This window comes from Echiichthys vipera, assembly GCF_963691815.1.
Source record: "Echiichthys vipera genome assembly, chromosome: 20".
Lineage (NCBI taxonomy): Eukaryota > Metazoa > Chordata > Actinopteri > Perciformes > Trachinidae > Echiichthys > Echiichthys vipera.
In genome coordinates this window covers 14,297,423-14,318,990 of record NC_139845.1, presented here as the reverse complement: position 1 = coordinate 14,318,990, position 21,568 = coordinate 14,297,423, and the positions used below count along the sequence as shown (strand labels likewise).

Here is a 21,568-nt window from a genome sequence, read left to right as displayed (position 1 = left end):
TTAGGTTGTAATTAAGGAAACATTTTTCAACAAATAATAACCCTTCCAGGTATGGCTGACATCTAGACTTTTGTACCACTTTTTTTTAACAATGCTTTTATTGATTTCCAATAAGAACATACAAAACACATTGACACATACATACCACACGGGTTGCACAATGGAATGCAGGCAAACCTCGCTGCATACACTTACATACAAAAGAAAATAAGTAAATAAATGAACATAAGAATAAATAATGAGAGTAGAAATGGGTAAAATGAATTAAATAATAAAATGATTAACTACATAAATAATAAAAAAAATAAGTAATAGAACACACATCTATGCATCATCCTACACATTCATGTATACACATCTTTAAAGATGTATACACATGTATTAGATTTAGGATAAGATGTGTATTAATGCGTAAAAGTAATACATTAAAACAGGATAAGTAAATATAGAGCAGATTAGCAGACAAAAAAATTCTTAATTATGATATTAACAATAGTAAAAGTATTGACAATGAGAGGTAGAAGAGCACATATCTATAATCTGAGCAAGATTTCCCAGAAAGGAACCTCCAACAGTACTCCATCACATCGTCCCATCGTCCCATCTATTGTTCACCCACATATCTTGAAATACGAGCCCGTCTTTGCATGAACGTGTCAATTGAGAGTTGCAGGCTAGCCATCATTCGCTCCATCGTATATACATATATCAGTCTCTGGGTCCATGGACCTATAGTCGATGGTTTTACTTCTCTCCAGTTCACAGTAATCATTTTTTTCAATACTAGTAAGAGAATTCCCAGTGCATATCGTTGGTCTGTATTATATATATCTTTGGGTATGGCTCCCAACAAAAACAATATTGGTTCTAGAGTAACAGCTATCTCCTAAATAGTATTGATTTCCTTTTTAATATCATCCCAGAATTTCTTTTTCCTTATGATTTGTAATATAATGTCTTATCTAGAGGTACCTGTATAGATCCTTTGATGGGAGGTCATATTGTTTTTCTAGTTGTGAAAATTATTGAAATTCTGTTCCTTTGAAAAGTTGATTAATTGTACAAAGACCTTTGGCGGCCCATCTTCTAAACCCACTGTCCCACAGGGAGGGTGGGAACTATATTTCCTACTATCAACATGGCCCTTGAGATCGACTGAGGCCCCCTGAGCATTTTTACTGTATCCCCAAAGCAATTTCAGTCAAAAGCAACTGGACTTGGTTATTTGTCTAGGAAGACGTTTCACCTCTCATCCAAGAGGCTTCATCAGTTCATGTACGCATCTAACCAGGCTGGTACCAGGACCAGTCCCAGCTGAATGAACTTGTCTTGAAGGTGTGACTTAGCCTCTCTGTGGAGAAAAGCACACATAGTGCAAGTGTGACCAATATTTCATTAAGATGCAAAAAAGGTGCTGGTGAGTGTATTCCACTCATGTATTCAAGCATAGCCTCCCTTTGGACTATCTAACACATAACCTTACTGTCACAACAATATTTGTTTGAATAACTCTCAAAAAAAAATCCTAATGATGCTCATGTTTGTTTTATTTTGGTAGCAGCCTGCTAGTTATATAACCTTATGTGTAACTTAATCACATCGTTCATTTCATATGTCATAAAGGTTTTTTGCTAAAAATGTATGACAGCGTAACGAACGTTCGACTTATAATACGTTTACAATCAGCCTTATGCACGTCAAATGCAACATGACATTTAGGCTAAGCTCAGCATTTTTTGCTAGAAGCTCTCTTGGTAGGTACATTTAGTTTTTAATAAAACTGATACTTTTAATACCGTGCGCATTCAATTTAACAGAAATAAAACTAAGTAGCATACTGTATGTGCAGCCAACGTTGGCACTGCCTGTGACATGAAACTACAGTGTGTGTGTGTGTTTGTTGGCCTAGTGTCTTTATTAAACTCTGATTTATGACACAGTCTCTTTCTTTCCTTTGAAGATGCTTATAACAATACAGCATGGGCAAACTTTGTCCCAACTGGAGCAATGCAGGACATGCTGCAAAAGGTTCCATTGCCCATCTTTTTGTCTGTTTTCAGTGAAGTGGACGAGTTTTGCAGGAGGCTAGAGTGAGGCAGATGAGGAAGGAAGGAGCACTGTTATAGTCCAAAGTGAAAGCCTTAGCAATTAAACAATTGAAACAATTTCATTGTAGGTTGTTTCGTCATTATGACCCCATGCAATAGAGCGTTTAGACACATGTTATTTCATTGGAGGATAATTTATTTATTTAGTCCAAAAAAATGTAAGTGTTCCAAGCCTCACAAACAATTAGATCTCGGTGTTTTTCTTTTTACTTAGTTCAAAAGATTTTTAAAAAGTTTAAATGTAACCCAAGCCTCACAAACAATTGGATCTTGGTGTTTTATTTAGTCCAAAATCATTTTAAAAAGTTTAAAAGTAATCCACGCTTCAAACTATTAGATCTTGGTGTTCTACCACAAGGGGCCTTAATTGCAGGTCTCCGGGTCTGCAGACACTATTGGATGGAGCAGGTATCTCGTATTCCCACGTCCTCGGTCGCCCCAATTCTTTCCTCCAGTCTTCCTATTCTCTCTTCGTGTTCCGCCACTTGGTCTTTTGTGTCCCAAACCGTTTGTTCAACACGACCGAGGGCAAGTTTGGTGTGGTTGTGTCCGTCTTGGTGTTCTTTTCGGAGTTTCCTCGACTTCTCCAGTGCCGATGTATGCTGATACATCGGCACTGGAGAACACGTGGCACGTGTTGCTGATAGCTTCGTTTTTGCTAGTAAGGCTCGGTTATTACGGCTTGTTATCCTGTTTTCCTCGCTCAGGGTCGGGTTTGTCCTGTTTCCTTTGACCGGCGGAGGAACTCATGTTTCATGAATATATATTTAACGTTTCAGCATCAAAATATTATTGTTGTCACTCTTGTCTATAATTTTGTCCAGGTAGCTCGGCTGCTATACTGCAGGCATGTCCGTGACGTCACCAGAAGTCCCCTGATGAACACTTTAATTCTAATAATTATAATATTTCTTACAGCACCTTAAGGCAGCATTATTTCTTCAAGTGTTTGCCACAACGATGAAAAACAGTATGTCCAAATTCAGCCATACTGCCACAGGTTGTATGACTTCAGCTGGATACGTGATATAATTCGCTTTACTGCTCAATTTAAAATGCCGTATTCATTAATAGCCGTTTGTTATAACAATCCAACAAAAACGGGCAATTTCACTATTGCTAAATGTTTCTATAACAGTGATTTACATTTGTCTTTAAAACACTCACAAATGATTTTAATAGAAAACATTAATAAAGAGAATCGGGTCTGCTTTAATAAAGTCTCTTTATAAGCTATATCAGAAATACTTCATGAAACGTACAAATTTAACAAGCATTTAAGTGAAGTCTTGACATCTGGGCCATCTAGTAGTCATCATGAAATGGATACTCTGGGTGATCGGACCACCTGTTGAGTCAATAAAGAGAAATAATAATCATTTACAGTATTTATTACCACCACAGAACATCAACCACTCAGTATGAACTTCTTCTACTCACATGAGAAGCTCCACAAAACGAATATTCTTGTTCAACCCCTCAATCCCTTTCATCTCAGCCTCAGAAAGAGAGAAGTCGAATATCTGCAGTGTTAATAACAGATCAATCGCAACACATTTTATATTATATTTCCTGTTTTTCAATTTTTTTTTTTTTTTTTGCAGGCTATACCCAGCATGCTGAAGTGATTTCACACAAACAAACCTGAAAGTTCTCCTTTATGCGAACAGGGTTAAAGCTCTTCGGGATGACCACCACTCCTCTCTGCACGTTGAACCTTAAGGCCACCTGGGCTGTGGACTTGTTATACTTTTTAGCAATTGATGCCAGTAGCTCATCTTCCAACAATGGGGGGCATTTTAGGTTTACCCTGTTGAAAATGAGTGCTATTTTAATATGACACAGGAAATTACAATAAAATGCCAACTTTATGTTTGCAAATGACTCAGTTATAGCATATCCCCTTCATACCAGGATGCATCTCTAGATGTCCCCAAAGGGCTGTATCCCACAATGATGATATCATTCTGCCTGCAGAACTCTAGCAACTTTGGCTGAGTGTAATAGGGATGGCATTCAACCTGTGTTAAAAAAAAAAAGTTAGTTGCTGATGATGGACTGAATTATTCCATCTTGTTTGTTTCGGTAATTTTGTGCCAAATAAAGGCAAACCCTTTCTGAAGGGCACATTTACAGTTTGTTCTGTGGTGTTTAAGCACATGATCTAATTGACTTGAGGCCGTTTGTTTCAATCTATTATTCAAGCTTGGATGTTTTATCTTTGCCGTATATCTGCCACACAGGTTTTATTATCCTGTATTTACCTGGTTTGACACAGGCTTGTGTTTTAACCCAGGTTTGTTAAGGATCAACTGCAGCTGTCTCTTGTTGAAGTTGGATACTCCGAGAGATCTTATTAACCCAGCATCTTTGCAGGCCTCCAAAGCCTGTCCACCAATACGGGGGGGAAAAGGCAACAAATTAGACTTTGAACTTTGAACACATTTTTATAGCGTTCAACACAGGATACGACCGTGGGTTAGGTTGCTGTCCTTGAACACATATCTATGATGAATAGAGTTATTCATTATACTGCAGATAACAATGTTATGTATCTCTTTCTACACGTTTTATTGAGCAATAGGCATTAGAAAGTCTGAAGTTACTATGGTTTTGTATGAAAGACTTTGAAGACTTAAGAGAAAAGAGCATGCACTGGTGATTTCCATAATGATTTATTAAGTTAAAGCATATGTTCTCCACAAATGATTTACCAAACGTGTCTCACCTCCCATGTCGCACAGAGATCTGTCTTGTGGTAGATGTGTTTCCCATTCTCATCTATGGGATAAAATGTATCTCCAGGCTTCAGAAAATAATAATATTCAATGAGGGGGATTAGGCAATAATTCACAGCTATGAGTCCTGATAAAATGCAATGAAGAAAAACAATGTAACGTTGTTAATAAAATTTCAACAGGTGTCGTTTTCATGCAACATTATACCTTGAAGGCTGTGGGCATTTCTACAATATAGAGGTCGACATAATCCAGCTGCAGTGTCTTCAAAGTTTTCTCCAAAGCAGGTCGAACCAATTCTGGAGGATGGAATGTGTTCCACAACTGCATAATCAGTGCGGATGAAAAAAGGCATTTGTTGTTGAAAAAGTATAGCAGTCTCTGTAGCCATTTTTGGTCAGACCTTTACACTTCACACAAACAAGGGAACTTTTCAAACCTTTCCACAGTAGAAGATATCCTCTCTCTTCACAGTTCCGTCTGCAATTTTCTCCCTTATAGCTTGTCCCACCTCATGTTCATTGAAATAGACCAAAGCCCCATCAAGGTGTCTGTACCCTGTTTCAATGGCCACTTTGACTGATTCATATGCAGTCCCTTTGGGGGTCTATCAAAAAAACCAAAAAAACATGCAACAATACCTTACAAGTGAATAATATCTTTCAAGAAAACAAAGTAAGTGAAATTGTCTTTGTGACTTGCAGGTAAATTATTAATTTATGTCCTAGGCTTATAAGCAATATGGCTAAATAATGTCTTACTCATAGACTGTATAAAAAGGTCTTACCGTGCGAGGATCCCCATAAGTTCCCAGTCCTATTAAAGGTATGCTGTTTCCATCAATCAGAGGAATGGAGTGGCTCTCAGCTGTCAAGTCCATGCTCATCACAGTGTTAGTTCTCTTGGCCAAACGTTCCCAGTACTGATTCTGTGGCTCTGTGACCCAGGTCACATGTCAAATGGTACAAATACAGTCTAACTGCTTGCTGATCAAAGTCAAGACTCCTCCCACACAAAACTGGCAAATAACTGAGAAGAGTGATGAAGCAACAGTATTTAACAGGTACAGAACAATAGTATCATATTCCAAATGTGCCCTTTTTGTGGAGATGAGCAGAGCCGGAAACAATTTTACATTTATTTTGTATTTACCCATTGTCATCTGTTTTTTTTTTTTTATGAGGGACACGGAAAACTTTGTCCACAACAAAATTAAACAATACATAACAATTAGACCCAAAGGTATTATTTCACAATTTGAACATGATGACAAATCAGTTTACATCATAATAAACCTCATGCTTCTAAGAGGAAAATTCCACATCCACAAGATTGTGGATTTTGCTTTATTTTATTTATATATATTATATGTTATTCTTTAATGCCTTCCCTTTATATGTCAGTGTCTGTTTCTATGGACACTCTGATTGTCTGTACTTTTTCAATTGTGAAATAAAGATTTTCATTGGGGGAAAAAAACGTTATCGCATTCCCACGTAAATAAATACAATTAATAATAAGCATTTTAAATTTGGGGCCCTATATTTATTTATTAACCATGCTGAAAAGTCGGATTCCCCAGTTGCTTTTTTTTGTTTTGTTTTCTACAGTGCCCGGCAGTTTGGCCGCTGCCGGGCACTGTAGCTTTAAAAATACCGCAGGGCCGTCTGGGTAATAAATGGTATGTGTTTGGTTTTGAGTATAGTGCAGTTGCTCGCCTTTCCTTTGGACCTAATACGCTTCTAAATACTATGTATGTGGCGTAATTACAACATTAAGTGACTGTGCGCTGTGATTTTTGCCTGTTTGAATAACAAACGCCACAAACCGGGCACTTAATTAGTTATTGTGTCTTGTAGCATATGTGCAATGAAAATAGGCTACGTTGCTAATTTAGTTAGCTTCCGAGACGGAAAGAATTAATAGTTACACTCAATCTTCTTCTATGGTTAACTTCAACTAAAACTGTCATCACACTTTAATAAAACATCTTGTAGGATGTACGCCTTAAATGGTGTAATGCATAGTATTATTATTTATATTCCGTGCCTGGCTCGTTAAGTGTCGGACATCACAGGCTATCCTTTGTTTCCAATCGAAACGCTAACATTGATTGGTTGAAAAGGAAAGTTCTGGAAGCAACAGAAGAAAAATGGATGAAAGTGCCGAAAATGTTGACAACGACGACATTGTCATTATCGTGGAAAATGAGGCGGAAAGTTTGCCAGCCGAGGGTGAGAGGCTGAAGCTGCAAGGCACCTTCGGGCTCATGGATACCTGTCCCGTCTGCAAGTTGAGTTTCCACAACAGAGAGCCCAAACTTCTGCCCTGTCTGCACTCTTTCTGCAAGAGGTGTCTCCCTATCCCCCTCAGGAGTGCTGACCCGAGGCGTGACGCGCAAGGTCATGTCGACAACAACAAATCATGTAAGAAAAGTGTCTTGTAGCCGCTATGATGGAATTGATGTAGCTGTGGCTTTTTATATCAGGTTGGGCAATGGAAGTCAATTTGTCGCATAATTCATTTGTAGTTGTAGAAGAGACACATGGGCAACAATGCATGCGTAGTCACAGAGGAAAATTATTTTTTCCTCCCACAAACCCAACAATACAGTTACACCTTCCTGTTTTATAAGTCACAAAAAAGGAAAGTCCTAGACTGACATTTTGGCCACCTTATTTACAGTAAATGTGGTGCAAAACACATTTACCCAGCTGCATCAAATAATGTGAAGTCCTGGACAAAATTTGCACATCTGCAAATCAGCATGTGAATGCGAACAGTGAGAGTTGAACACCTGTAGAACATTTTCTCTTTCTTGGATATTTCTATTGTACAAATACAAGTCAACAAGTACAACTGCTTGAATCTGCCTCTACGAGTAACGCACGCTTAAACGTTTTTTCGTTCACAAAGACACAAATTACTTTTGCAACAAATATCTCACTAAGATTGGGCCAGCCAGCCGATATTTGTAAGGTAATGTTATTTAGTTTTGGAATGTGCAACCAATATGTGGGGCTGGATGATGTTAATTACATCATCATTAATTACATCATATTCAAATATCTCAAGGCTTTTTTTGACATTTATGTGACTCTCAAAAGTGTGATTGATTTAGTTGATTTATTTTTTTTGCCTTCATAATTTGTCCACACACAACCAAACAGTCAGAGGCATTCATTGTTTGTCACTCAGCTGAAACAGACACATAAACAACATACAAAAGTGATTAATGTAACTGAAATGCACCCATTAAGACCAGCAGATCTCTTAACCCCTAATTCTCAAATCACCCAGGCGGTACTACAGCTCTCTATCGCCCAAATCTATCTATTATATTCAAATTCTAGGTGATTTTTAAGCATCATGTCACCCAGCTCTGTGTGTTTGTTTTTGAACAATAAAGTGATGTTGTGGATATATAACAGTGGATGTGGTCTCTTGCTCTAGTGTGTGCCGTTCGATGTCCAGTATGCAGACAGGAATGTTGGGAGATGGACATGTTGGATAATTTCTTTGTCAAGGACTCTGCCGAGGTGCCGAGCAGTACCGTGGAGAAAACCAGCCAGGTCAGTCCTCACTTTCCTATTCCGAGCCATTCGTTTCACAACAGTTTGTTTTCATGACGCAACTTTCCAAGGACTAAGACTTTGCTCTGTCATCCTTTCTTCTGATATACATTTGTTTTTTCTTCGACAGGTGTGTATGAGCTGTGATGACAACACAGAGGCGACAGGTTACTGCGTGGAGTGTGTGGAGTTTCTGTGTGTGACATGTATCGAGGCACACCAAAGGGTCAAGTTCACCAGGGATCACACCATACGCCAGAAGGAGGAGATGTCTCCAGGTAGTGTGTGTCATACACAGCAAGAAAATAGCAATTACTCTGAATTAAGATTATACTAAAATAGTTTAAATGTTGCATGCTGTACTGTAGTGATTATGCATGGTACATACTCTACCTGAGTTATACCTGTATACACATACATTTTGAAACAAGACGGTGCAGTTGGCCGTTGGAATGTTTAAGGAGTGAAGAGAAGGGCGCGACCACGTATGGCAGCTGTTTTCTACCCGCCGGATGAGTTTTGAGACATGTAGACAAACTGTTGTGTCAAGATCTCAGGGGTGGAAGTAACGCATTACATTTACTCTTTAGTCTAACAAAGTCAGATTTTTTTTCTACTTTTTTTAGTATTACTTTTTTTTAAATGGGTAATCTTAATATTACTTTTATTGTAGTATTGAACTTCACTACATTTAAAGTCACATTTATTACAGAGTACAAATAAAAATGTGAAAAAGTCCTGGTACAGTATGTGAGAATAGAACAAAAGAAAGCAGATATTTCAGCTGCAGCAGAGAAGTAGCTACTGGTGTGTCTGTGGCTGAGCTCCTTAGAGGTGTGAGTCAGCAGTCGGCTGACATTCTGGAAAATAATACATTATACATGTCCGGTTAACTGGCCAAGTTCACAGACCGGGGCTAGCACTAAATGTTAGTGGTTATAGTTGTTGGTTGCAATTACTGTAGCATTAGCATTATTGTACAAGGCATAGGTTGCATCTAACTTGAATCTGAACCTGCTGTGGAATTTTGTTTTATAAGCCTATGTCCACATTGTCTACCTTGATGATGTTTAATTCAGCTGTTGAATCTAAAAAGAAGTTCAGGCTATTTAATATGTAGCCGTGGTTTCCATAGCTCTTTTTTTTGTCATTCATTTTTGTTTAATTGTCTGAGTTTGGTCTCTTTTCTGGTTAATTCCAATAAAACTACACTGAGGACTGTTTTATGCACAGGCTCCAAAATGTTGTCAATAGTTATGGTATTTAATGTTGATTAGGATAGAAGAGGGTCTTATCGCTGATTAAATTAAATTTATTTTGTGGTCCTATTTATAAGGGCCCTATTTAGTGCATGGTGCAAGTTCATTTAGGAACAATTGCGTAATTTTAAAACTAGAAATGACTCAGCGCTGTGTGTCACTTTGAATCTGTTTGGAGATAGAGCCCTAAATATGTTCTTTGTACTTTTATTTAAGTACACAAGTACTTTAACTTGAGAGTAAAAACTCTCTAAAGTAACAGTACTCAAGTACAATTATCAAGTAGTCGTTCCACCTCTGCGAGATGTCATATAATGATGGTATTTTAAAAAGCTGAGCAAAATTTTAAGTTGACATAAGCTTACTTTACATTTCTCTATGTTCTTAACCCTATCCCAGAAGCATTAGGTATCTCCACACAGAAACCTGTGTTTTGTGACATCCACAAGCAGGAGCCTCTGAAGCTGTTCTGTGAGACGTGTGACCGACTCACCTGTCGGGACTGTCAGCTGCTTAAGCACAAGGATCACAAGTAGGCTGCCCTAGATGTATAAATATAGATTCTCTACAGTTGGCAATGGTGATTCAGCTTGTTAAGCAAATCATTTTTCTGCAATGTTTGACGATAACAGCTGCAAGAGCTTAATAGTCATTTTTATTAATGTCAAAACCAGTCATATTATTAAAAGCCTCGTTGGTGATGGACTGAATTGAACTGGGCTGAAAAAAAAACAAGAGCAGTGCTTTAACAATAAGCTTTCAATCATTAATGCATGTATCATTTATGTCCAGCTACCAGTTTTTGGAGGATGCGTACAGGAACCACAGGCAGTATCTGGAGAACATGACGCAGCAGTTGCAAGAGAAAAGAAAGACCATCGAGGACGTGTCCAGCTGTATCAGCACTGGGTAAAGTTCTCCTCTTGTTTATATTAGAATTGTGACAGATTGGTTCCCATGGAATACTAAAGCCCAGTTCAGACTAAAGATTTTGCTACGAGACGAAACCGTTTGAGAACGTTGCAGGTAAAAGTTGAAGCGGTGTGAACTCGTCTCGTCTGGACTCAAACTGATTGATTTTGTCTCCTTCGATTCAGCTTTTCAACTCGCCAGCAGCTGGTTTTAGAACGGAAAACATGTCACCTGTTTCAACAGCCAATTAAGTCTTAGATATGGACGGAGGCGCAAGGTGCGTGCAAGAGAGAAAGAGATGGAGAGGGAGCGGGTCGAGCGACGTAATCGTGAACAAAGCAGTGAATCAACAAAATTAAACGTTATTTTTAATTGAAGTTGATGTTAGAACAGAAATACAGAGAGGTGTTGCTATGGAGATGATGCACCGTCGCCACTCGTCTCACTGGTGTGAACTGGTTTCAACTCGTCTCGTCACAAATTTTTGGTCTGAACTGGGCTTAAGAGTTACTGTGTATTAAGTAGGTGCGTACTGCTTAGGTTTTAGACAATTTGATGCCAATTTAATTCCAACTCATCACTTAATGTGATGCATTATATTCAAATTGATTTTCACAGACTCCAGCAAGTTGAAGAAAACCGGAAGGCTGTCACGAATGAAATAAAGAAGTCCATCTGTAACTTGATTATGGAGATCAACAGGAAGGGAAAGATTCTGGTTAACCAACTTGATGTATGTCCCATCTGTATCATTTAATGACCTTTCAAAGGCAATTATGACATTTATAATATTTTTTCCTGACCATTCATGCACACATTTACTTCTAGGCTATGACTAGGGACCATGAGCTGGGTTTAAAAAAGCAGCAAGAGGACGTCAACTCTCTGACCAGGCACCTAGACCATGTCATAAGCTTCACCAAATGGGCTACAGCCAGCCATAGTGGAACAGCCCTGCTGTACTGCAAGAGACTGGTGAGTGACTTTAACATCAAACACCCATTTTGAATGACTTTACAGAGTGATCTGACAAAAGCCGACAATCCTTTTATAACCTCTGTGTTTTTTTGTCACCTAGATCCTTTTTCAGATCCATCATCTGATGAAAGCAAGCTGTAATCCCTCCATCGTCCCCCAGAGCTCTGTTCGCTTTCAGTGTCGCTCTGGTTTCTGGGCCACGAATGTAGACCTCGGTAAGACTTGCACTTTAACTCACGTGAGTCGAGCAGCAATGATTTTTGATTGCTCACAGATTGTAGAATCCGTATTCAGTTCAAAACGGCTTTATTGGCATGTAAGTTCAGAGGAAAAACAATATTACCAAGGCAAAGCATCAAAATACAAAATACAGTAATAAGTGTGTGTGTGCGCGATTGAGTTGCGTTTGGGGTCAGATGTAGGCACCAGGTTTGGATAAAACAGAACAGGCGGAACAAATAAAAGTGATATCGCTGCTTCTCCTGCATCGATTCTGATCCTTTTTTCTTAAACTTTCCATGTGAGTCTGACAATCTTAGAGTCCTATTTTAAGCTGAACTGACATGGTAACGTCTTTGTCTAATGACCTGGGTGATTACCCCTCCTAACCAGAGAACTGGGTTACACTTCTTGATTTATTTTTGCTTATTTTCTCCAGGTTCTTTGATTGTAGAAAGGGGTCCGGGCCGGCCGCCCATCACCAACCACCAGGCAGGCCCCAGCGCAGAGGCACCCGCTGGAGGTCTCTCAGTCTCAGCTCAGCAGCGACAGAGCACGCTGGCTCAGCTCCAGATGCAGGTAGGATTCTCATCCCTGTCAGTAGTTTTGGTACCCTTTCAAGTTCATTTGTTTAGAGAGAGAGAGAGAGAGAGAGAGAGAGCTGTTTCAACAGCCAATCAAGTCTTAGCAAAGTCCGCTGGTCAAGTCACTGACAAACTGTCAGCTGGTTAAAAAGGTCGTTATGAACGAAGGCTCAATGTGCGTGTGAGAGAGACAGAGAGAGAGGGCCGAGCGAGCAATACAATGAGTAAGGAGAGCGAGCGCAGGACTCCAGAACAGAGCAGTGAATCAGTTTCATCTCTGTATAAATGCAGCTGTAGCAAGTATCTCACTATCTCTGTCCTCATTTATATTTTATAATGCTACATATTATATCCAGCTATGAAAAAAATGCCTGAAAAGTCTCGTCTCAACGCATTGGTCTGAGCGGTTTCAGAACGTTGCAGACCTGCACGTTGCAAGTAGTTGCAAGTGGTTGCGTTGCAAGACTTTGGTCTGAACTGAACTTAAGTCAAATGTCCGCCCACTGAACCCAGCAACAGCTCATCTCGCTCCTCATCAGTTTCATTTCTCTCGTGTTGCGTCCTGTGCGTCAGTATTAGGGGTCGGGCGAGAACTTGTGCAATGAGCAACGTTCCGCACAAAAATAAATTGCGATTAATTGCCTTATTTTTTTTGTTGCGTTATTTTTTCTGTAATTAATTAATCATAATTAATGTGTTAAAGTCCCAGCCCTAGTAAAAAAAATACAAAGCCACTGTTCTGATCATATTTGTTCGATCATTGTTTTTACTTTTTGCTCACTGCTGTTACTAAGTAGTATGCACTTATTTTTTTTATTTATTTCATTGATAGACATCTCTTATTCCAATGTCTAAGGTGGACAAGATTTCTCAGCATCCCCACAGGCACGCTCCTCCCAACTACTGGTCCTGGTACCAAGGTGTCAGGCTCCCAGGACCCCCAGGACCCCCGGGACCCCCTGGACCTCCTGGACCCCCCGGACCTCCACCCACAACCAGACCCATCCATGGTGGCTCCTCCCCTTCCCAAGTCCCCCCCAGCATGGGACAGCCTGGACGCAGATACGGAAGCTCCCACCCCAACCCTAGAAGCCCCACATCATCCATGCTTCACAACACAGGATACCCGGCTGCTCAGGTTGGTTAGAGCAGGTAGAAAGACGAGACTATCAGTGTGTTTTAAACGAGATGTTAGCTTCTTAACATTTTGCTAAAATTTTGTAAATGGAGGCACGTTAAAGCAATTCTTAAAAAGCACTCAGCTCTCCCTTCAAAATTCCCACCCTCTGCCCCCTGCCTGTCCTCCGACATGTGCGTTGAGAGAGAAATGCTGCGTTTAAGTGCTATGGGAAGTCCAAATTTTGGGACCTTCAACTAGGCAAAGTGCACTGGAATGCCTGTCAAGTGAGCCTCCTACTAGCAAATTCGAGGGAGATCGACCATTCCCAGGATTTGCCAGTAAGAGGTTCCACTTCTGACCAAATAAAATCATTGGTCAGACTTTTATCAGAAATATATGAGAATTAAATATTGATGAGTTTTAACACCTGGGTTTTTTTTGGGCGTTTATTTGGAGCATTTTATGATTACAAAAGAAAAGTGTTTGCTTTAATGTAACAGATAGACAGATAGTTTTACTGAAACTATTTAGGAAGAGCCCATTACCACGTTTTAATGGACACCCTGCAGCCAATCAGAATCGAGCATTCACACAGATCATGGTATAAGCATTTTTTTAACACCTACTGTTTCTGGCTTCAATCAGACAAAGTGACTTCTAGTTTTTTTAACCTAAACTATTCTTTCAACAACAATTTATTTTTCTACCTCAAGTCTCTGAGAGATCTGATCCAACGCTCCGGCTTTCCTCCGAAACCCATGGAGGTGTTGCAGGGAACATCCCGCTACCCGCAGCCTCTGTCTGCCGGAGCAGCTGCACAGATGTCACTACATCAGGTTGGTAGGAGAGGAGAATGGAGAGGGACCTTACAAGAGTTTCACATTATGGCGGAGAGAGAACTTATTGTTTGGACTTTATTTTCTGTAACTTTTTTGAAGCCATAATCATACCCTGTTTTCGTTATTGTTTTCTCAAAGCGGGGCCTAGCGGAGTCCTCCTTACTGAAGAGGAGTGAGGCCGGCGGATCTGTCCCCTCTATCACCATCTCTATTCCCAAACCCCAAACCTTCGCTCCAAGTCTAGCTTCAGCAACCGCGGACAAAACAAGCACCTTTAATCACATAGCAGGTCATTATAAATGGTCTAATGTAGCAACAGCTCTAATGATAGGAAAATGATTCTTTAATAAAACTTTTCATCATGACTCCCAAACCTTAAACATTTCCCTTTCTTCTTCTCACAAGTTCAAGCAAGGCAGAACTCCCCGATGGCCAAACCGTCTTCTTCAGACAGAAGCACAGGGTAAGAAAAGACGCTAAAATTTGTCCTCATCACGTCCTCCCCTCCTCCCACGGTTCATTTTTATGAACGTGTGTTAAACTATTTAGTTCACTGTCTCTGGCACAGATTATGACTAATCTTTTTCCTTAATGTTACTTTGAATCTATGCTTGTTAACTAGATAGACCTATGGGAAGTGCTACTTTGCAGCATTTGATATTTGATTAAAGCCTACGTGCAACACTGAAATGACTTGTTTTTGAGTGATTCAGAGGACAGTGTTTAATAACACTGTCTGATCTTCCAAAACACTGCATGTAAGCAAGGCCCCTGTGTCTTTTTTTAACTATGTCATGGTCAAAATCTTTCCTTCTCCTCTCTTATCAATCTGTTTGTTGAAGGACGGCTTCCTGGAGGCAGACGTCTGAGCCTCCTTCAGCCCCCTCAGCCAAGCGACGAAGAAGGTTATCGCCGGGGCCCGTCATCGTCATCAAGGACGAACCAGAGGACGAGGACGAAGTTCGATTTGTAAGAGAATGAGCGGCATTACATGAGCCCAGAATATCTTAGTAAACCTAGCATTGTGTTTGCAAATGTAGCTCACTTTCCCACTGCCTGGGTTTTGTTTCTCTGTGCTATTGTATCAGAAACAACTTTAATGGCCAAGTAAGCGTAACACATGCAAGGAATTTGACTGCGGCTTTTGTCCGCTCTCAATATGAATACACAGAAATAGACATACAGCTATAAAACAAGGATAACAAAAATGATCGAAGGCAACCAAACATCTAACGTCGTATCACTCTCATACATCTAAAAAAAATTAAAACATCGTGAAAATTTATTTTTTGTCTGTCATTTCCAAAAGTGAAATTGTATATATTCCACACTCCTTACATGCAAAGTTTTAAGTTTGAATCAATATTATTACAGTTTAAATACCATGCATTTCTCAGTTCACACAACCACAGCGATGGGAAAGACTGCTGACTTAACACTTTTCCGGAAAACACTCATTGACACCCTCTACAAGAAGGGTAAGCAACAGAAGACCATTGCTAAAGTCAGGGCCCTGACTAGGCCACTCTAGAACATTCACCTTCCTGTCCTTTAGCCACTGTGGTGTTTTTCTGGCGGTGTGTTTTGGGTCGTTGTCATGCTGGAAGGTGAACCACCTGCAATTTCAAGTGTCAAGATCCATATGCCTTCCACTTCTGGACAATACTCTGAATGGTTCTCAGAGGGATAGTTAAAGCCTTTGAAATCTTTTTACATCCTGCTCCTAACTACTTCTCCTTCTCCTACTAACTCCTAACGATTTTAGAGCACTTTATGCTTCTGTCTGCTGACAGGCTTTATGGAAATGATGATTTCTTTTTCCAGCAGGACTTTGCACCTGCCCACATTGCTAAAACTATTAGTAAGTGGTTTGCTGACCATTGTATGACTGTGCTTGATTGGCCGGCCACCTCGCATGACCATGACCCCATCGAGAATCTATCTAGTTCGGGCAATGGAGCCCAAACCGAAAGTATCGAGTGCATAAATGAAATACTTTCAGGAGTTGGACAGTTCTGTGTACTTAATCCTTTTTTGATTGATCTTATGAACTACTCATGACATTTTTGATTTTCATGAGCTGTAAGCCTTAATCATCGAAATGAAAACAAAAAAAGGCTTGAAATATTTCACTTCATGTGTAATCAATCTATAATATATGAAAGTTTCGCTTTTTGAATTAAATTACGTAAAAAGACTTTTTACTTTTCCACGATATTAAATTTTTGTTTTGAGATTCACCTGTATATTCCACATTTTCTTGGCCTGCAGGTGCAGTCCAGTGTGGGGTCCAGCCTTCCCGACAGCAGCACCGGGGCTCAGTCGAAGCCTCGGCAGCAGATAAAGGTGCCGGTCCCAGTCCCAGCCCCTGTATCACAGTCTGGGAAAGAGCAGCGTCCACAGCCCACAGCACAGCCAGAGTCTGAAAAGAGAGCAGAGCCGGAAGAAGATCCTAACGAGGACTGGTGCGCCGTCTGTCAGAACGGAGGGGAGCTTCTCTGTTGCGACAAATGTCCCAAAGTCTTTCATCTGACCTGCCACATACCTGCTCTGAATGAATCCCCAAGGTGAGAGACGGGTTGTCTCTCAATTCTACGTTTTTTTTAAAATGATGATTAAAATAGTGCAAATGAATATATTTAAAGTCATTATTGCTGCTTTGAAGCCTGTCTACATTTTATCTTTGAAAATGATTTATCATTTATCATAGCTTTCCCATACCGTCCACCAGCATCTTTATTATATTCTGTAATTTAAAGCTGTTTCAGTGTTATTAATTAGCCAGTTGTATCAACATTAAGTGTTTTACATTAAGATTACTGTGGTGGTGGAAAGCACAAGAGCTTGCCTTTTTAAAATATTGATCCTGAACTTGAAAGCATAACTATTAACTTTATTGCCAATGATGTCCAAGATTGTCTCATCTGAGAAGTACGTCCAATCATTGAGGGGAAAAAGAAAAAGTTCTATAAATGATTTAAAAAGCGGATTTCTTACATAGTTATTATACTGTGGGTAGGTAGGATAGGAGGTGCTTATTGTTTTATTATAGTTTAAAGATTAGACTTTCAATTATATATTTTTGCGGTGTTAATATTTGTCATCTTGAACGTGGCGGTTCATATGAAAAACAAGGTAAACAAATTAAGGAAAATATTGTGAATGTAAAATTATTACATTTCTTGTCATCAAACTCCAAGAGCACTACCGCAGGTGATAATGTGTCATAACTCGTACACTCTATGTGCTCATTTAACGCAGCTTTTAGTTTTTCTTTGGTTGTTTCATTGGTCTTGCTTCCAATTTAAAAAAAAAAAAAAAAAAAAGAAAGAAAGATAATGTATACTGATGATGAGGATTCTGTCCTAACCTTGTCTTGTCTGTACACACAGTGGGGACAAACAGTACAGATTTTATCATATTCAGCCGTAATGGGCCGTTCCATGCATCTGTCATAACGGCGTCTCCTGTCCTGCTGTGTCTCTACAGCGGCGAGTGGTTCTGCTCGCTCTGCCGAGACCTCGCCTCCCCCGAGATGGGGTACGACTGTGACAGGAGAGGTGACCTTGTCTCTGAAGGATACCCACCTGTTGAAAGAAGGGTAAGCTCACTCAGCTGTTTTTACATCTCTGTGCACGGTAATCTTCGTACTTAAAGCCTGGCCGTTCTGTTTTTATACTTATTCTTCTCACTAACTCCAATCAAACAAGTTTAATTTTCTCCACATAACATTTTCAGTTAAATGTAAGTTGCGATGTTTGCTCTCTTTTTGATATGCAGAGGTGTGAGAGGCTTCTACTACGTCTGTTCTGCAATGATTTCAGTACCGACTTCCAGCAGCCTGCGACCCCATCAGTAAGTTGCTCTATCTTGTCAAGTCATAGTAAAAGTTGTTTTTACAGGAAAACCTCAGCGGATGTCAACACCAACACCGATTTTTTTATAATAATATTACTTTTATTGTTATTTTAAATCATTATTGAAAGTGTTTGCTTGCCACCAGAAACCAATACATTTGTGAAGTCTCTCACAAGAGTTGTAATCATAGAACTAGTATAAGTAAAGGTAATGATATTTAATTTGGTTGTAATAGTTGTTCTAGTATGAAAACTGTGTTTGAAAGTGGCTATTAGTGTTTGAGAGATCACCTGTTATTCATATCAGTTGTATTAGGTGCTTAACTTTGACTGTTTTTCTAATGTAGGAGACAAGAAAGTACAAGGAGCTGATCAAGACGCCGATGGATTTGTCAATAGTCAAGAAGAAACTGGAGTCAAAGTCGCAGGAAGGTGAATGTTATAATGGTCCGGAGGAGTTTGTCGCAGATGTCCGGCTCATATTTTTCAACTGTGCAAAGTACTACAAGGTAAACATCGCTTTATATGAAATGTCTATTTTAGGAAATGAACCAGCTATCTGCAAAATATTTGTAGTATGGCTAATGCCAAAAATATGTGCTACACAGTGTTTCTTTATTCATGACATAACACATTTTCTGCTCATTGGCAGTTGATCAATTGTTTTAATGGCCACCTTTTTAATTCTCTCTTCTGTTTTTTTGCACTGATCGTACAGTCCACCTCAGAAGTGGGGAGTGCAGGCTTGTACTTGGAGGACTACTTTGAGGAACAGCTGAAACTAGTCTACCCAGATAGGGTCTTCCCCGGAGGGAGGGAAGAGCAGATGATCCCTCCTCTGGAGGACGAGATAGATGAAGAGGAAGAGCTGACGGAGGAAGGCATGGCTCCCATCGAAGAACCACCAAGTCCTGCAGGGAAAGGAATCCCCCCTGTGGAGGAGGACTTGCTTCCTCTGGAAGAAGCGGCAGCCCCAGCGGAGGAAGAAAAGCCCGAAACAGAGGAGAAGGTGACTGACACGAGTGAAAAGGGAACGGATGAAAATATAGAAGCTGTGAAGGGAGAGGAGCCTCCTGCAGAGGAAAAGCAGGAAGAGAAGAGTCCTGCGAAGGAGGTGGAAAGCTCTCCGGCTGCCGATAGCGAAACAAAAGACGAAGTTGCTCCCAGCTCACCAAAAGAGGAGAGCCCTCAGCTCCCTTCAGACACGACTGTGGATCCAACCGTAAGCCAGGAGAAGGAGTCGCCTCCCACAAACACAGCCAAAGAGGAGGAGAAGGGGGAATAGATAGGACTGCAGGAGAGAAACTGTAGAAAAGATGGATGATTTCAGTCTTCCACAGAAATGGCCCCAGTGGGGACCGACATTTGCTGCATTCAGACAATTTTTTAAATAATGTTATATTTGCAATAGGAAAAAGAGCTACTGCTTTACTAAATAGACTTCATTAGTAGCGGTCATGCTGTAGATGCACAATGAAGGGATTTCTGTGATGATGACACTAAAAAGCACACATAAGATATTGTTTGCAGATAAGATTATATGTAAATTATCGTCATCACCATAAGAAAAGAAAATGTGGGATTATTAATGCATGCGAGATGTCTTAAATATGAACGCCTCTATGATTGTGTTTATAGACTTTGGCTAATTTGTACTAGCCATTTGGCTCATGATGAAATTGTTTTATTGCAATAGCATTTTTTTATTTTATTATTGTATTGATGCTTTTTATTCAACATATAGAGCTGCTGTATATACTGTAGCCTACAGTTTCATGTCTGTGTTGCCAGTTTTAGGCCTCTTATCCCCCCTGAATCCCAGCAATGTTTTATCATGCAACAGCCTTGTTGGTTTTTATCAGAACAATTCTTCAGACTTTATTGACTTTACTGTTATCACTTTTAGATAATTCAGAGACACGATTATGACTTTCTCATCATCCTTCAGCACTGTGTCCTTGGCCCTTCTGCAGCATGATTACTTCTAAGATTATAAGCCTTATTGTGTTGGTGGTTTCCCTCACTGAAAGTTATAACAGCGTGTAATTAGTCAAGAAACAAGGTTTTCTTTTTGACAGCCTCTGTTAACCTTCCTGAATGGCCATTAACTCACTTGAGGTGAAAATAATGAGTCACACTTCGATATAGATGAATTTTGCCCTAAATCAGTGCTTTTATTATTCATTGAAAACACCTTCATTTACAATCTTTGTAATAAACAGGGTTACAAGTCTGAGTTGTGCTTTGCTTCCACTACTGTCATCTTTATTCAGTTTCCTTTTTCTCTTTTGACTTTATGTAAAATGCTGAAAATAATAATGGAAAATGCTTGAATGATTGTACCGTTGCAGGCAGATGACAAATAATCAAACACAAAATAGAAAAACGCATCCAAAATCATTTAAGCAAAGAAATAGATTCACATTCGAAAAGGAGTTGGAGGAAGTATAACTTATTTAATCCCACCTCTTCTCAAGTAGTATTTAATTATTTACAGTAAGCGTATATAAAATTATAATTTATAATATATCAATCACTTATATTTACTTTATGAAAAGATATACATTCATTTCAGCATATTTATAATTTATATTGCCCTCATCGGGATCCTGGCAGCACTGTTCTGGATGTATTGCAGCCTTTGAATGCTCTTGCCAGAGATCCCGATGAGTAGCACATTACAGTCATCGAGCCTGGAGGAGACAAAGGCGTGGACAAGCTTCTCTGCATCTGCCAGGGTGAGTGATGGGCGGAGTTTGGAAATGGTCCTGAGGTGGCAGAAAGATGTCTTACAGATGTGTTTGATGTGGGTGGCAAAAGTGAGTTGAGGGTCCATTTTAACACCGAGGTTAGTGACGGATGTGGGAAGGGGGATGTTTTGGCCGGAGAAGGTGATACTGGTGATGTTGGATGAGTGTAGCAGATGTGGTGTGCCGACTAGGATGGCTTCTGTTTTGGAACTGTTCAGCTGAAGAAAGTTTAGCTTCATCCATGCCTCTACGTCGTCCAGGCAGGTGGTCAGTGTGGGTGTTAGCAGGGGAGCAGAAGAAGTGGGGGTTGTCCTTATGGAAAGCTGCGTGTCATCAGCATAACGATAAAAGGCCTGCGAATGTCTTTGCCCAGAGGGAGCGGATAGAGTGTTAAGAGGGTGGGGGGCCCAGCACGGAGTCCTGAGGGACACCGCAGGTGATGTTGTTTGTGTATGATTTTGCTTTGCCCAGGGAGACGTGCTCGGTTCTGTCCGTCAGATATGAGGTGAAGCATTTGTGTGTACTGCAGGCGCTCATCCATACCAAGGCTGTTTTTAACACAGATGGGATATCACTTTATTAAAAAAATATATAAATTAATTTCAGCATATTTATTTATAATTTATATTATT

General features: G+C 39.9%; 2 protein-coding genes across 4 annotated transcripts; one reads left to right on the top strand and one right to left on the bottom strand.

Moving 5' to 3' along the window:
* Window positions 1-3,385: 3,385 nt before the first annotated feature.
* LOC310962360 (aldo-keto reductase family 1 member D1-like) lies at window positions 3,386-5,732 on the bottom strand (the record flags this gene model as incomplete). 2 transcript variants are annotated; one of them, XM_083934799.1, is made up of 9 exons in its annotated part: window positions 3,386-3,456; window positions 3,549-3,631; window positions 3,753-3,918; window positions 4,020-4,129; window positions 4,373-4,495; window positions 4,837-4,914; window positions 5,054-5,170; window positions 5,286-5,453; window positions 5,634-5,732. In XM_083934799.1, 9 exons carry the CDS (start codon window positions 5,730-5,732, stop codon window positions 3,414-3,416), a joined length of 987 nt encoding a protein of 328 aa, XP_083790925.1. In that variant the 3' UTR covers window positions 3,386-3,413. The 2 variants fall into 2 exon arrangements, with proteins under 2 accessions (XP_083790925.1, XP_083790926.1); XM_083934800.1 differs by lacking the exon at window positions 4,373-4,495 and having other exon boundaries at window positions 5,634-5,726.
* An 805-nt stretch (window positions 5,733-6,537) lies between these two features.
* Window positions 6,538-20,303, top strand: trim24 (tripartite motif containing 24). 2 transcript variants are annotated; one of them, XM_083935606.1, is made up of 19 exons: window positions 6,538-7,272; window positions 8,300-8,418; window positions 8,549-8,696; window positions 10,077-10,209; window positions 10,470-10,586; window positions 11,208-11,322; window positions 11,418-11,564; window positions 11,668-11,782; window positions 12,226-12,365; window positions 13,245-13,508; window positions 14,204-14,326; window positions 14,468-14,618; window positions 14,735-14,792; window positions 15,172-15,298; window positions 16,601-16,896; window positions 17,819-17,930; window positions 18,110-18,184; window positions 18,534-18,695; window positions 18,905-20,303. In XM_083935606.1, exons 1-19 carry the CDS (start codon window positions 6,999-7,001, stop codon window positions 19,469-19,471), a joined length of 3,243 nt encoding a protein of 1,080 aa, XP_083791732.1. In that variant the 5' UTR covers window positions 6,538-6,998; the 3' UTR covers window positions 19,472-20,303. The 2 variants fall into 2 exon arrangements, with proteins under 2 accessions (XP_083791732.1, XP_083791731.1); XM_083935605.1 differs by having other exon boundaries at window positions 13,227-13,508.
* The last annotated feature ends 1,265 nt before the right edge of the window (window positions 20,304-21,568 follow it).

Coding starts and splice junctions, on each gene's coding strand:
- trim24 (XM_083935605.1), top strand. CDS start 6,999: ATGGATGAAAGTGCCGAAAATGTTGACAACGACGACATTGTCATTATC. Junction 8,697..10,076: donor GAAGGAGGAGATGTCTCCAG/GTAGTGTGTGTC, acceptor ACCCTATCCCAG/AAGCATTAGGTATCTCCACA. Junction 10,587..11,207: donor TCCAGCTGTATCAGCACTGG/GTAAAGTTCTCC, acceptor TGATTTTCACAG/ACTCCAGCAAGTTGAAGAAA.